Raw genomic sequence first — 13,476 nt, forward strand, 5'->3', positions numbered from 1 at the left:
GCAAACCCCAAAAGCTTTTATTCAGATCAATCATTTCTCTGAAAAAAGGTTGTTAACCTAAAAATAACCCTGGTCTTTCAGATATTGCCCTCATAACAAGCACAGTTGCCTTCATCTTCTCTATCCACATGTTTATATTGCCACAGGTTTATGGTAAAAAGCTGTTCACATGATCAAAACAAGTGAGAAAGACAAAGTGACCTCTAGGGGGATTGTACAGAGACAGGATCTTGTGTAGTAAAATGATACTACTAATGATAATTATCTGCTTAACACAGCCAAAAATCTTACACAAATTACTAGCTAAATGTAAGAGAAGTTATCTCGACTGCAAGCCAGCTAGCTTTCTTGGACATCAGATTTGTATGAAATTGGGGCTGCCACTGGCAGACACGTAAAATTAAATTTCATGGGTTGAACAATGAACTTTTCATTCCAGGACTCCCCTGGTAAGCAGAAGATGGGAGAGGATGTTTCCTTTCACAGAGTTTAGGCCTCTAGATTCCCAACCTGACCTTGGAAAACCCCATCAGACATCAGAGCTTGCCTGTGTACAATTTGGACTGATTCCCTGGTGTGCAGGGAAGCACTGTGTGTCCCCATGGCCTGACTTGTTGTCTCTATGAGCCACAGCCTTGAGCGAGCTCCTGTGGCTGCCCCGGCCCAGCTCAGGGGTGTTGGCCTACCTGAAACCCTATCCAGGTCAGCTCTGGGCCCCCTCACAGTTCACACACCACACTTTACTACTGGGCAAACTAGCCTAAGTATAGCCCTTGCCCTGGAAAAACAGTCTACTGCTTCTTTTTGGATGGCTCAAAAATAACAAAGAAAACATGAACTGCAAATTTATAGGCTAGTATGGAATCTGTGTGATATTTATAAAGGCCGGTTTAGACCGAAGATTCGCAACGTGACGGGTTGAAACTTGCAACTACTTGCAATTCGCCAGTCTGCAACATTCTGAAATCTGCCAGTTTACACCTATGCGACTAGACGAGACGGTATATTGTTTCCATAGCAACAACTCGCTGTACTTCCGTTCTAACTGCCGGCTTTTCAGGCTTTTTTGTAACTGGATACTTTGTAGTGTGTCTTAAAATATGAATAAGGATAGTGACATTGAGTTACTTGCTACAGTTGCAGTTCTAGTATTGATAAAATGGCGAAAACATTAAAAAAACGAGAGGGTTGAGAATTTGGATTGCGCTTTTATTGTATATAATTGCAGAAATGGCTGTTTCTCAAACAAATTGATAAAGTGATCCTTTCTTTCCTCCCTCCAAAATTCTGCCATTTTGACCAGCTGACAGTTTGTAACTGACTTGACCAGCAGACTTCGCTATGAGCTGATTGGCTGTTGAAACAGGTGACATGCCTTACGTTCTAAAACCAGCCACTGGCAACTTGACAAACTGAGTGGCAGGCGACACCACCAGCCGGCTTGAGTCGAGCTGAGACGGGCCAGTTTACACCGCTGCAACTTTTCCCTGCAATGTTCTAAAATGGTTTCGTCTCGCCATGAGCCTTTGGTCTAGACTGGCCTTAAGGCAGATGTACTCAGAGGCAAAAGAGGAAAAGATGAGATGTTTGTATAATGAGATCTAATTAATGTTTAACTCAGGGAGAGGTACTGTAAATGTCAAACCAGACAGACAAGAATAACTGAACAGTGTCAGAGAGCATCTTGTGAATGGAAGAGAGTGTGAACGTTAATTCCCTACCCCTGTCTGTTAACCATAAATGATTTAGCCGAGCTAACAGCCCCAGACTAGAAAAGTCTAACAGACAACCATAACTGAAAATGACAAATCAATACGAATCACATCAGCGACTGCAAAGCTATAATTCCATGATATAAACTAATCAAAAGGATCAATAAGCTAATGGGTCAGGTAGATCAAGTTAAAATATTCTGTGTAATTCTCCACAAAACGTGACTTTTACGCGAATTTACAGAAAAATAGCTTTCCAATGGAGTTAATGGGCTGTGGGATGAGGAACAAGGATAGCGTGCGATGCAGAGCCCTGGCAAAAGCTCTCCATTTGGACGGGCAAGGGATGAATCACTCCAGACTAGAGCAGAGCATGGAGGGAAAGAGGGAAAGATGCCGTGATGTGTTCGTTCCGTGGCTGACTTCCGCTCTCGCTTTCCCCTCGTCTACTCTCTCTCTCTCCCTCCAGCTCTCCTGGGAGGCTGAGTAACCAGGAGGAAATGCTTGGGCTCAGCCAGTGTCGGCCTGAAGACCAGATGTGTGGCCTGGAGGTGGTGAGGCAGAGACGCAACGGAAACCAAATATAAACCAGCGTACCATGACACCTCTGAAGACAGAGGGCAGTAGTGATGGTTAATAGGACCCGCACCCAGCAAAGTTGATCTGTGCCCATTTATAACAGGCTGCACTGTGGTACACCGGTCCATACTTACAACTGCCTGGGCCTAAACACTTTGTGGTGGTAGTTAAGTGGTAAACGTGACTGCACGTCGCATACAAAATTGAATAAAGTTTCAGTGGAAACATGGAAAGAAGAGAGAATGACGGATGTCCTGTCCTAAATTTAGTGACTTGCTGTCCCAACACTGGAGGCATTCAGCTCAGTGTGACTGTTTGGGCAGCTGTTGGAGAGCAGTTTCTTTGAATGAGGACTGTAAACATGCAGGGAAAGACATGGCCCTGTGCTCTTAAGGGCCAAGCCTACACAAGCGTCAGCACTGACTCATGATTCCAACCTCAGTGAGAGGAGTCCTGGCAAGGAACACTGTGTCACCTATGGCTTTGGTACTGTGGATGCTACACATCGTGGCATCCACTGGCAGTATATTGGAAATGATGCTGGAGATTGTGGTGAGGGTTTTGGATGTTTTAAGCTGGGGAGACTCCACCAGACCTCTGGGTTATTGTGGTCATCCCTGGCAGGAGCTGGACGGAGGCCTACTAAATGGGGTATTTGAGCATTACAAAGCCCAAAAGATATACACACATACACCCAGGGAGGTCTGACCTGCTGTATGAAAATGTGGCTTGTCGAGCTCTGAACGAAGTGGAGCTCTCTGGGTAAACGATGGAACGTTGCCCTGAGGGGCTTTCCCTGGGAATCATTGCAGACCATCTTCATCCCTCACTGCAGACCATCTTCATCCCTTTTTCCTCCCACCATGGAAAACCAAACAGTATCAGCTAGATCTGTATATTCTGAAAGGAGGGGCTCTGGGGAGCATAACGAATTGTGTTGGCTGAGAGTAGGTCAGCTGATGAAATTGGCATAGAGTGGTTCAGCTGTGGTCTTAATTTTTGGCTCAGTGTGAACTATTGATACAGAATTACAATATCCAGTACAAACCAGTGACACAGATCAAGAGGAAACAGGATTTGTGGAAGTGGATTGATTACTTGCAAGTGGGAAGTAATCAATAATCAATAACTTCAGGTCACCTGGGTGCATTTATTATGACAAAAAAAGGGCTTGTTTAGTCCAAAAGTGCAGTTTACTGCTTTTTCTTGCACGGTAAAACACTGTCAATTACATCAGTCAATAAAGTGGTTCCTCCCATTAAGAAGTAATCTGATAAACTGAACAGGCCAAACCACATGATAGATTAAGAGGAAATGTTCCTCAAAGGGAAATATATCACTCAGATTAAGAGAGGCAGACTATTATTTTTATAGCTCAGAACAAGTCAATTCTATTTATGAATATTTACGAGCAAAAAAAAAATCAATAGAACCAAGAGTATAATCAGTGATGTAACACCGTCGTAACAGAGATCAGCTCTAAAGACAAAGAAGCATTATTAGCTTCACATTAGACATTCGTTTTGCACTATCATACCTAAGCTTATACCAATAAATAACAAAAAGCAGCTTTCTTTTAGGAATTATTCTGGTGTAGGTGTTACATCCTTGTGAATATAGCTGTTCCTCTTTTAAGCGAGACTCCAGATTGGCCAGAATGCAAATCTCTCAATCAAGGTCATCTCATAGAGCCGCAGTCTTCTGCAAACATCACGTCCACAATTTAATGAACCAACGTTAAATCCCGGTGGAGCCCAATTCTGCACATGTAGAATAGTCTGCATTTTTAACAAGAGACCTGAGAAAGTTACAGGAAAAGGAGATCTCTGTGTCTCATTTTAAAAGGCCATCAGGCGTCTCCATTAGAACATGGTACTATGATCTTGTATTGATTGCAGATATAGAGCACCAATGGCCAGCCAGATGGTATATTATGACCAAGCCGGGGAGTGTTTGCCAAGAAGACGAGTGCTACACACCAACACCTCTCTTGATACCCCCTGAGCAACAGATGTTGCTCTTATCGGGCGGCAGCTCGTACTGTTAGACTTCTGTTGAGGCAATAACTGTGTAAAACTTATCTGTTCCCAACGTTTTCATGCAAATCGCCGTGGTGCCGCACTGGTTGGTTGCAAGCAGACAAAAGGGCCCAATAAATAGATAAGCAGGATATGCAAGTAGTGGCTCCAGGTGGTATTAGCCTCATCTACAAGGGTGTACTGTTAATGTAAATCATGTCTCAGCAGCCCAGAATACCTAGGCCTATTATACCAACAAATTCTGCAGATTAAGTCAAAAGACTAAACATTTATGAGAATCTTCTCCTTACAAAGAGTGAGTGATGTGAGAAGCGCCCAGCTCCAATAAATATTTGAACATTTTTGTAAGAGACTGTACATAAAGAGCTGTGCGTCGGGTCATACAGAAAGAGCCTACCTCAATTCAAGGCAACAATGCCCCCTCACAAGTGGGTGGACAATGCTGAACTCTCTGTGCCTGATCAGATGACTAACATTACAGAGAAGACAAGGCCGCAGTCTTATTTGCAATTGAGCGGACGGAGGCCAAACACACAGGATCAGTTCAACACACTGGGTTTTACAGCTTGCATCAGAGTGTGTGTGTGTATGTGTGTGTGTGTGTGTGTGTGTGGGATTGCTCAATGTTTCCCAAGCCTCCAAGACCATGCAAACCTAAACGTCAAAAAACTGCTGCAACATTCAGTGTCCTCCATCAGTGACAAGAGGTTTGCATTGAACCGGTTGAGGACAGTTAGGTTAACATGTGAACTCACATGTGTGTAGCCTTGCAACTGCAAAATTATGGCAATCTTATGAACACAGGTTGCATTTCTTATCATGTCATACTTTTCCATATCTACTTTTCAAAATCGATCACTTTCATATCAAGAAGTGTAACCACATATCTATTTGCACAAAACTGAAATTATGCCCCTATAGTTGACCCTGTTTTGTGATATGTTATTAGGAAAAGGTAACAGGACAGTTATTACAGTAACTCTTGACATTTTAAATATATACTCTATAAGATTATGTTATGAAATGTGCAGCCTACATAGGAAGATGCACAGGAGGTGTTGCGGTGCAGGTGGAGAGTTTTTTTTTTTACCCGTCCATTGGAAGTCAAGTCCTCCTTGTTGCGCAATTCAAAAGACTCTTCCTCCTCTTTCTCCCCATAGTCCCGTCCGAGCAAACTGAAGCCCTGCCTGCAGCACAGAAACCAGCAAACCCCTTGCAAAGGCATTCAAATGAGGTTAAGTGTGTCGTCTTCTGCTATCCAGGTCGGGGAAATCAACATTCACGGTGCTGTCTCGGCCGCAAGTAAGTCCAAGAGCTGCGTGAGAGCATACAGGATACCCTCTCCATAGATATCCAGCGAGGAGGATGAAGGGTAGCATAAGCTTACTCTCGCTCCTTTTTTGTTGTCAAAGAAGCGGTAAAAAGAGTCTAGTAACTGTACTTGACAGCAGTCATACTCCAGCAAAACTGGTTCAAGGAAAATCCTCCCCCCTTCTTCCAGGACTCCGGTTGCTTCGCTCACGACACCTTGCTGTCCCTGTATGAACAACTTGAGGCGACACAAAGTGCAACAAAAAAAAAAAAGAAGAAGAAGAAAAAATTATTTACTCTCCAAAAGTGGCACTGAAGGGTTAAAGTACGTCGAGTTGAACGCGTTTAACCACGTCGACGCTGTCGCTGCCAACATTTTTTATAAACACATTTTGTTAAAGTTACGCAGGAGCGCACCTCTGTACAGGAGCGACTGTCTGACTTTCTGAGTTTGAACAAAAGCGTGCTGCAGCTGGGACAGGACAGTGTGGGAGGAGTGACCACGCCCACAGACCTCGCGTCTGTGATCTGATTGGCTGGATACAGACACTCCCCGGAATGACACGCCCATAACACACGCCTCATCCACATTGACAGAGCATCACATGTCATGATAATAGTAATAAAATCATCCAAATCATCAAGACGACCCAGCAATATTTCGATAAGGAATGGCTGTAGTACTAATTAGTAGGGTTGCTTATGAAGTTAGTAATAGTATTTATATAGGGACTTAAATATATATAAATGAATAATTATACAGTGTAATTAAAATTGACTTAAAGTTACAGATATGCTGAATATATACAGTAATTCAGGTATTTTATGTAATAATAATGAAGCCATTCAAAAACTCAAAGTATGGTTTACTTTACTGCACTTTATGGTGTTTTTAATCACTGTCTCCTATTGTTATTGTTATTGTTGATATCCATAAATTTCATGCTCATGGATACTCACTGCTGTGTTATGGTATTTGCATGGCAGCCAGGACAGTATATACTTACTTTTCTCATGAAGCTTAAAACAATATTGATTAGTGAAAGCATACTTGAGCATTTCTGGCATGACTTTGAAAATTTTATGTCCCGCAGGAGCAAATATTTTGACAGTGGCATCGCTACTTACCCAGGCCAGGTGTTGTTTTTGGTTACAGTTATTTCACACTTTATCTTGCTTTATGTCTTTTTTTTTTCTTTTTTTTTCTCTCAGTTTACTTTTTCTTGCTTTTCTTACACACACACACACAAACACACACACACACACACACACACACAGATGCACACACACTCTTCCCCCACTCTTTCCTCTTCCACTTTGCTGAACAGTTTATAAAGATACAGCAGTAGGAGGTAGGAGGACTGGTGCTAAATCCAGACACGTGATATATCCAGCCCCCTCGGTGCTCATGCTTATTTCTCCCTTAATATCCCTTCATTTCCCCTTCTCTGCTCTGTGCAAACTCCCCCCACACATCTCAGTCAGCTGGCTTTAACTCATTCCTCACCAAGAAGAGCTCCTAGCCACTGGTCTACCCACTCTAGCTTTTATGGATAAACTCCTTTGGCTCTGTTCCCCCCACACAAACACACACACACACACAGTTTTTGCAGTGTTCATACATGAGTACAGTACACTCCCCATTCAGACACTTTTAACCTTTGTCCCCACTGTTCCCCAGGGGCTTTGTAAATCAATAAAAAGGCTCATGGATGCACCTTTTCAGCTGGGGTGTACTCAGTGTTATGAGCAGCAAGCCTCACCACCCCTCACCCAGTCTCACACACTCACAAACACTTTCAAACAACACACACACACACACACACACACTGCCCCACATTTAAACCCTCAATAGTTACAAGAGAAAATAAATGACTATTTGAGCTACTTAATAGAATTCGCCTCATTCAATTTTCCTGTATTTGTGTTTTGAACATGTAGTTGTACATTAAAAGTCCGCCCGCATTTTGGCAACTGCCATATTAATATGCAAGAGCAAATATTTCCTCAACTCTTTTCTTCAAAGTAAAGCCCCTTCCATGCTTTCTCTCTGTCTGTATCCATTTCTGCAGTATCTCTCTGGGCCAGATCCTCCCTGTCCTCCCCCATATCCCAAAACAATACGCTGGGGGCCCCCTGCTCCCACAGACCTGGAGGAACATATGTTTTATTTTTAGAGCTCACTCCCTCAGCCCACGCTAGTAAAGTGAAAAAAAAAGAAAAAAGAAAAGCCCTCCCTCCATATATGGTTTCTGAGAGAGCTGAAGTCAGTACAAAAGGCAAAAGTGTATCATCACTATCCTCAAATATACCTAAATATTGTCTGTTGTGATTGTCTTTTTTTATTAGGTGACAAAAGAAGCATCTGTGATATCTCTTAGTCTCTCTAGTAAACTCTCCTATGAAACTCTCCCCCACTGTTTCAGTATCTTAGCGTCTTCCTCTGTCCCCTTCTTGCTATGGCATCCAGTCATTCTCTGCCCCTCTTTCCAGGAGATGACACATGATTCTCACACAGGAACACACATACACCCACTCCTTCTCTCTCTCTCTCTCTCTCTCACACACACACACACACACACACACTTACATACACGCAAGATAACCTGATACACTGTGTCAGGTTGAGGCACCAGATCAGGAGTAGGGCAGATGATTTGGTTGGGTTCCCAGAATGAACACAAGCCAGGCCTGCTAGCCTTAAACCAGAAGAGAGGGAAGTGTGAATCTAGTTCTAGTAGTTACTGAATGCCTTTAATATGATGGGATGTTGCTGCTGGATGTTGTGGTGCTACATTGTGTGTTACACATTTGCTCAGATAAGAAAAAAAAGTGATTGAAAGCATAATAGTGCATGTTATATTTCAAGCAACCTAAACCATTAGATATTACTCTTTTTCTTTTGATACGCACAATCATGTGTGTGTTATCTTTACTGTGGTCTTAGTACAGCTCTGGGCTCCATCTTTTCATTTTTATAGCTGGCTGGTTCCCTCCACTTCCTGCCTGCCACTCCTCTCAACACCGTTTGTTGAAATTGGCGTGTGGGGTTTCCAACGGAGACATAGAGTAGATGCAAGTCACACATGTCAAGTTGATTGGAGACAGAACAGAGCAGAGCACCGTTCCCTCCATTTTCTCTCTCTCTCTCTCTCTCTCTCTCTCACTCTGAGACTCTCTGTCTGTCTCTTATTCTTTCCCCTTTTGAGTTTCTGCTCACAGGATCCTGTTTCACTGCAGCCCGCATTACAGTCAGGCTCTGATGTTGGTGAACCAGATTGATTGTCAACAGAAAGGGATGTGAAATCTAGTCTGCCAAGAAGCTCCCTGCATGGTTCACATTTGGGTGGCTTTATGTTATTCTCTCCTCTGAGCGGTGTCTTTGGGTGATGATTGATCGAATCTTGTACTGTGGGGTTTCTGCTTTTGAGGTTTTATTTGAAACTGAGCTTCCAATGCGGTCGGCAGGCACATAAAGAAATTATTCAAAAAGAAGCTCTGTGTCTGTTCTGTCTTTGGTGAGCTTCTCTTCAGAAGACTGGTCTAAGGTCAGAGTTTATCTGACAACCCCCAAACTAAGGATTTAGGATAGGAACTGACCCCCACTGACCCCTCACCCACGACTCAGACAGGATTTCCTCCCTGCTGTGTCCAGCATTGAACTTAACCCTCATCCTGCCGTGCCACCACCAGCCCAGTCTGTTTAGGTCCAACAGGGGTTTAGGCTATGGGTTAGTGAACAGAGGACTGCTGTTTGACGGCTGTTGGCCCTTGTAATGGGATAGGGCTGCTGTGGAGCCCTTTAACTAATGCACCACTTGACCTGAAGTTCCAACTGTGAAACATCCAGCTGTGTATGTGGATCGTTTGTGACAGTCAGGCTGACTATGTGTAAACTCAGGATGAAATGACGATGGAAGGGGATTAATTAATGCAACGATAAAGAAATGAGAAAGATCTGCTTTTAACTGCACGCACATTCTGCCACAGAGTCTTGTTACAGGGTTTTCAAATCAGGGACAGTGGGATTCTAAGGCAAAGAGTTTGGTTCCCATCAATATTATGTCCAGTACCTTCTGTCATCCCTCAGGAACAGTGTTTACCAGTATTAGCAACACCATCGGGAGGGAGGTGTTTCTAACCCAGGTTTTGGGCACATCTGTTCCTAGGGGCTATGTGGCACACGGCCTTGTGGTAGGGGAAGGCCAGGCTGGGGAAAACATTCCCAGCTTAAACTTCTGACCCTCTCGCCCCAGTTAACCCCTTGCATCCCCCTTTTCCCCCAGCTTAATTACAGTAACCCTTAGCATTCCAGACTCTTACACACTGGCTCAGCCTGTCAACACATAAACTGCCTGCAGAAGTTGTGCAATGGGTGAATAAATGGCTGAGTTGGGAGAAGGCTTCTCAGGTTTTAAGAGACTGAATGATATTCTATACCTGAGGCATCTGTCTTGGGTACTATTAGACTATGGATCCATTATACAGCAGCTAGCTGTTTTTACAGTACTACAGTTTGGAAAATACACAGTTTACAGTTTGTTTGATACAGCTATTTTGTGTATGTGGGCAGCAACTCGCACCAGTTTTCTGTCAATAAGATATCATATCATCACTCTTTAAAAAAAATATTGCGCCTGTGAGTTGTACAGCGTTTAGATATGCCATCACCATCATTCAAGCCATCCATTAAATTCATGTAGTTACATTTTTCTTCCAGTCTTTCATAGCTCTGGACCATAATTCCCCTATTACTGGAATTTTAAAAGCTGACATTCCACAGCACAGGGTAAAATGAAAATAAGAGGAGACACAATACCAGAAGCCTTGTTATCTCTAACTGTCATCAAAAGCCAAGTGAGCAGGAGTTGTGGTGGAATCAGAGAGGCAAAAAAAAAAAAAAGATGGGGGATTGACAGAGATGGATAGTCAACCGGAGCAGATAAAAAGCCAGGAGAGCTGAGACTACAACTTGGAGAGGAGACACAACAACTGACAATGCAAACAAACAGCAAAGATATGCCCTCATATTGTCTGGTATTTTCACATCAAAGAGGAAGTTAGGAATTGAGACTCTGCTAAACATGTGCTTCAACATCCTTAGACATGCACTGGACAATCACAAGTTTGCCAACAGACATCAGTTCTTCTCTATTCCTGTATAGCTTTCCCTTAATTTAACGGAAACTTGGTGTATTATCACATACTTGAAGCAGTCCCAATTTGAATAATCTACAGTTAACTTGTCGTGTTTTAGAGACGGTGCTGTTAATGGTTGTGGCACTGTAGGTTAAAAGCTGACTGCGAGAGAGAAGATAACTTATTGACAGTTAGGGGAGGCTGGGCAGAGAGCCAGAGTCCTTCAGCTATTTTTAGGACGCTGACTGTGTGAAAGTGCGCTGAATACAGAAGGACACATTGCCAAAATCTGAACCTGTGCTGGATTAGTGGTGTCTGTGTGCACTTGTGTACTGTATGTCTGCATGTGCATGAGTGTGCTTTGGCGCAGATGCACATGTATGCACGTGCAACTAGTACAAAGAATGCAGAACTATGAGCCTATATCTTTGCGTGCATGTTAGTGGCAAGTATGTTGATTGGTGGTCAACATAGAGAACTACTGAAAGATAGACATGTCAAATGGATTTGCAGAATCAATGGAAACGGTCTGCTATTTGTGAAAAAAGTCTAGCCCTGTGCGACTGTGCTTAGTCTTGCTCTTGTTTCCTGTGTTTAGATATCAGCTTTGAGAGTGGCTCTTAGCAGTACAAGCAGTATAATTACTGAATATGGAAAAAGTGCCCACTGCTTTACCTCAGTCTGGGCAGCAGCCCTTCACAGAGCAACTGAGTAAACTTCAATTCCTTTGGTCCAATTTGCGAGTATCTTTACAGGGAAGCCCACCCTAAAACAGAGCTGTGTACTCCTGTGATCTCCCACACTTAAAACATTATCATAAACAGATCTCAAAAGAAAAAGAAAAAAATACTAAGGCTCCAGTCACAATGAAGGGGAAGCTAATCTACTCGATAATCACTTATCTTGTTTGAGCTTCTTATGTTTCAATTAGTTCAGTTCAAGAGTTCAAAAAAAGAGCTGGCATTTATATCACCAGGAAATCATCAAACATAATGTGACATTGCGCACGATGGTAGTCTGCTTTTCATGGTTAAAGGGAGACTAAACAGTAGAATACTCTGCAACTTGAGGTCAACATATCACAAGAAACAACATGCAAAAAATAAGACAGAGAGAAAAAAAAGTTTCCAGTTAAGTTAGTTCAATCAGGGTGTGTTTAAGAAAATGTATGTTACTATATAAATGGCGTGTGTCTGCCTGTGTCTTGTCTCATGTTTCCTTCAGGACTTGATCCAAGCTGTTGCTAGGTGCCATGACCTCCAAAAGCAACATCCATGGACACTGAGGGTGAACCCTGCAAGAAGTAGGGCTGTATTTTGTTTCTTCACCCTCCCCCTACCCCAAACACACACACACTTAGACACACACACTATATACCACAAACTCCCTACGGGTTCAGCCCGTGGCTAGGTTTGATCATTAATGGTTCATCATCAGACACAATATCTATTCACACCACAGCTAATGATCTCTTGCTTTCTTCATGACCAGATGAGGCAGAGGAGGTTCGGCTCTTAAAGGTTTAGTGTGTAGGATTTAGTGGCATCTAATGGGGAGCTTGCAGACTGCACCCCCCTTCCAATTTGCCAAAAAACATGAAAGGCCCTCTCTAGAGCCAGTGTTTGGTTTGTCCATTCTGGGCTACTGTAGAAACATGGCAGTGCAATATGACAGGCCTTGCTCCCTATGTAAATATAGAGGGCTCATTCTAAGGTAACAAAAACATGATTCTTATTTTTAGGTGATTATACAATTAACTACTAATTAAAACATACTTATGAATATTATATTCCATTTCTGCCAAGTCCGTTCCGCTAGATGCCACTAAATTCTACATACTGCACCTTTAAAAGGTAGGTACTGTAGTGTTTTTCACTCAGACTTCAGCTTTTAATAGGACATCAATGCAAACTGGTTTAAACACTTCCTACACTGCAAACTCTAGAGTAGTATAAGTAGTACAAGTATAAACTTTAGCATAAGAAATAGGTCTCCCTTCCATAAGCGCACCAATTGCTGCCCTCCAGATGCCCCAACCCCCACCCCACCTGCAAGCTGTGAGTGGAGTGGGGCCCAGCATTGAGAGGACAATCCGTTCTGTAGCCTCGCTGCCAAAGGTACTTTACTGGAGCTCTGCTCCAAGGAACTGAGCTGGGGAGGGGGAGGACACAGTTTGCATGTCTGGCCAGATTTCCCAGTGTGTGCATAGCACAGTACTCAGCAGAACCTCTAAGAAAAGATACGTCTGACCTTAAGAATTACCCATTGCCTTGTTGCTTTTAACTTGCTTGCAAATGTGAGAAAGCTCTTGTTTAAGTTAGTTTGGAGTATTTCCCAGTATACTGTTATAGCTGAATGTGAAGAGAACCATTCACATGTTGCTTTTTGAACACAAACATAGAAACATTGCTGTTTATTCAACCTGACCACCTTCATACTTTATCACTTGGCGTGGCCCTTTTCATCTTCACTCATCATCCTCCCAGCTGCAACTGTCATTTTACTGGTCATTTGCTACAGTCAGCAGTTCACATCAAACAAAGCCCAAGGCAGAGCAACAAAAGAGAAAAGACAGTTGGCAAACAAACTGGGAGGCAGACTAAATAACTGCGGCTTGTCTGCTGTGTGAGGGAAACACAACCCAGTGGTGTGTGTGTGTGTGTGTGTGTGTGTGTGTGTGTCACTGGCTGCGGCTC

The 13,476-nt window shown here is 43.1% G+C and overlaps 1 protein-coding gene across 1 annotated transcript in view; it reads right to left on the bottom strand.

Annotated features, from left to right (window-relative positions):
• The window catches only part of plekhh3 (pleckstrin homology, MyTH4 and FERM domain containing H3), a 33,851-nt gene extending 27,581 nt beyond the window's left edge, over positions 1–6,270 (bottom strand). The window contains exon 1 of the mRNA XM_042392087.1: positions 5,421–6,270. Within this exon, the coding sequence (XP_042248021.1) occupies positions 5,421–5,555 (135 nt within the window). The 5' untranslated portion in view covers positions 5,556–6,270. The remainder of the gene's footprint in view (positions 1–5,420) is intronic.
• Between the last annotated feature and the right edge of the window lie 7,206 nt (positions 6,271–13,476).

This window comes from Thunnus maccoyii, chromosome 18 (genome assembly GCF_910596095.1).
Source record: "Thunnus maccoyii chromosome 18, fThuMac1.1, whole genome shotgun sequence".
Lineage (NCBI taxonomy): Eukaryota > Metazoa > Chordata > Actinopteri > Scombriformes > Scombridae > Thunnus > Thunnus maccoyii.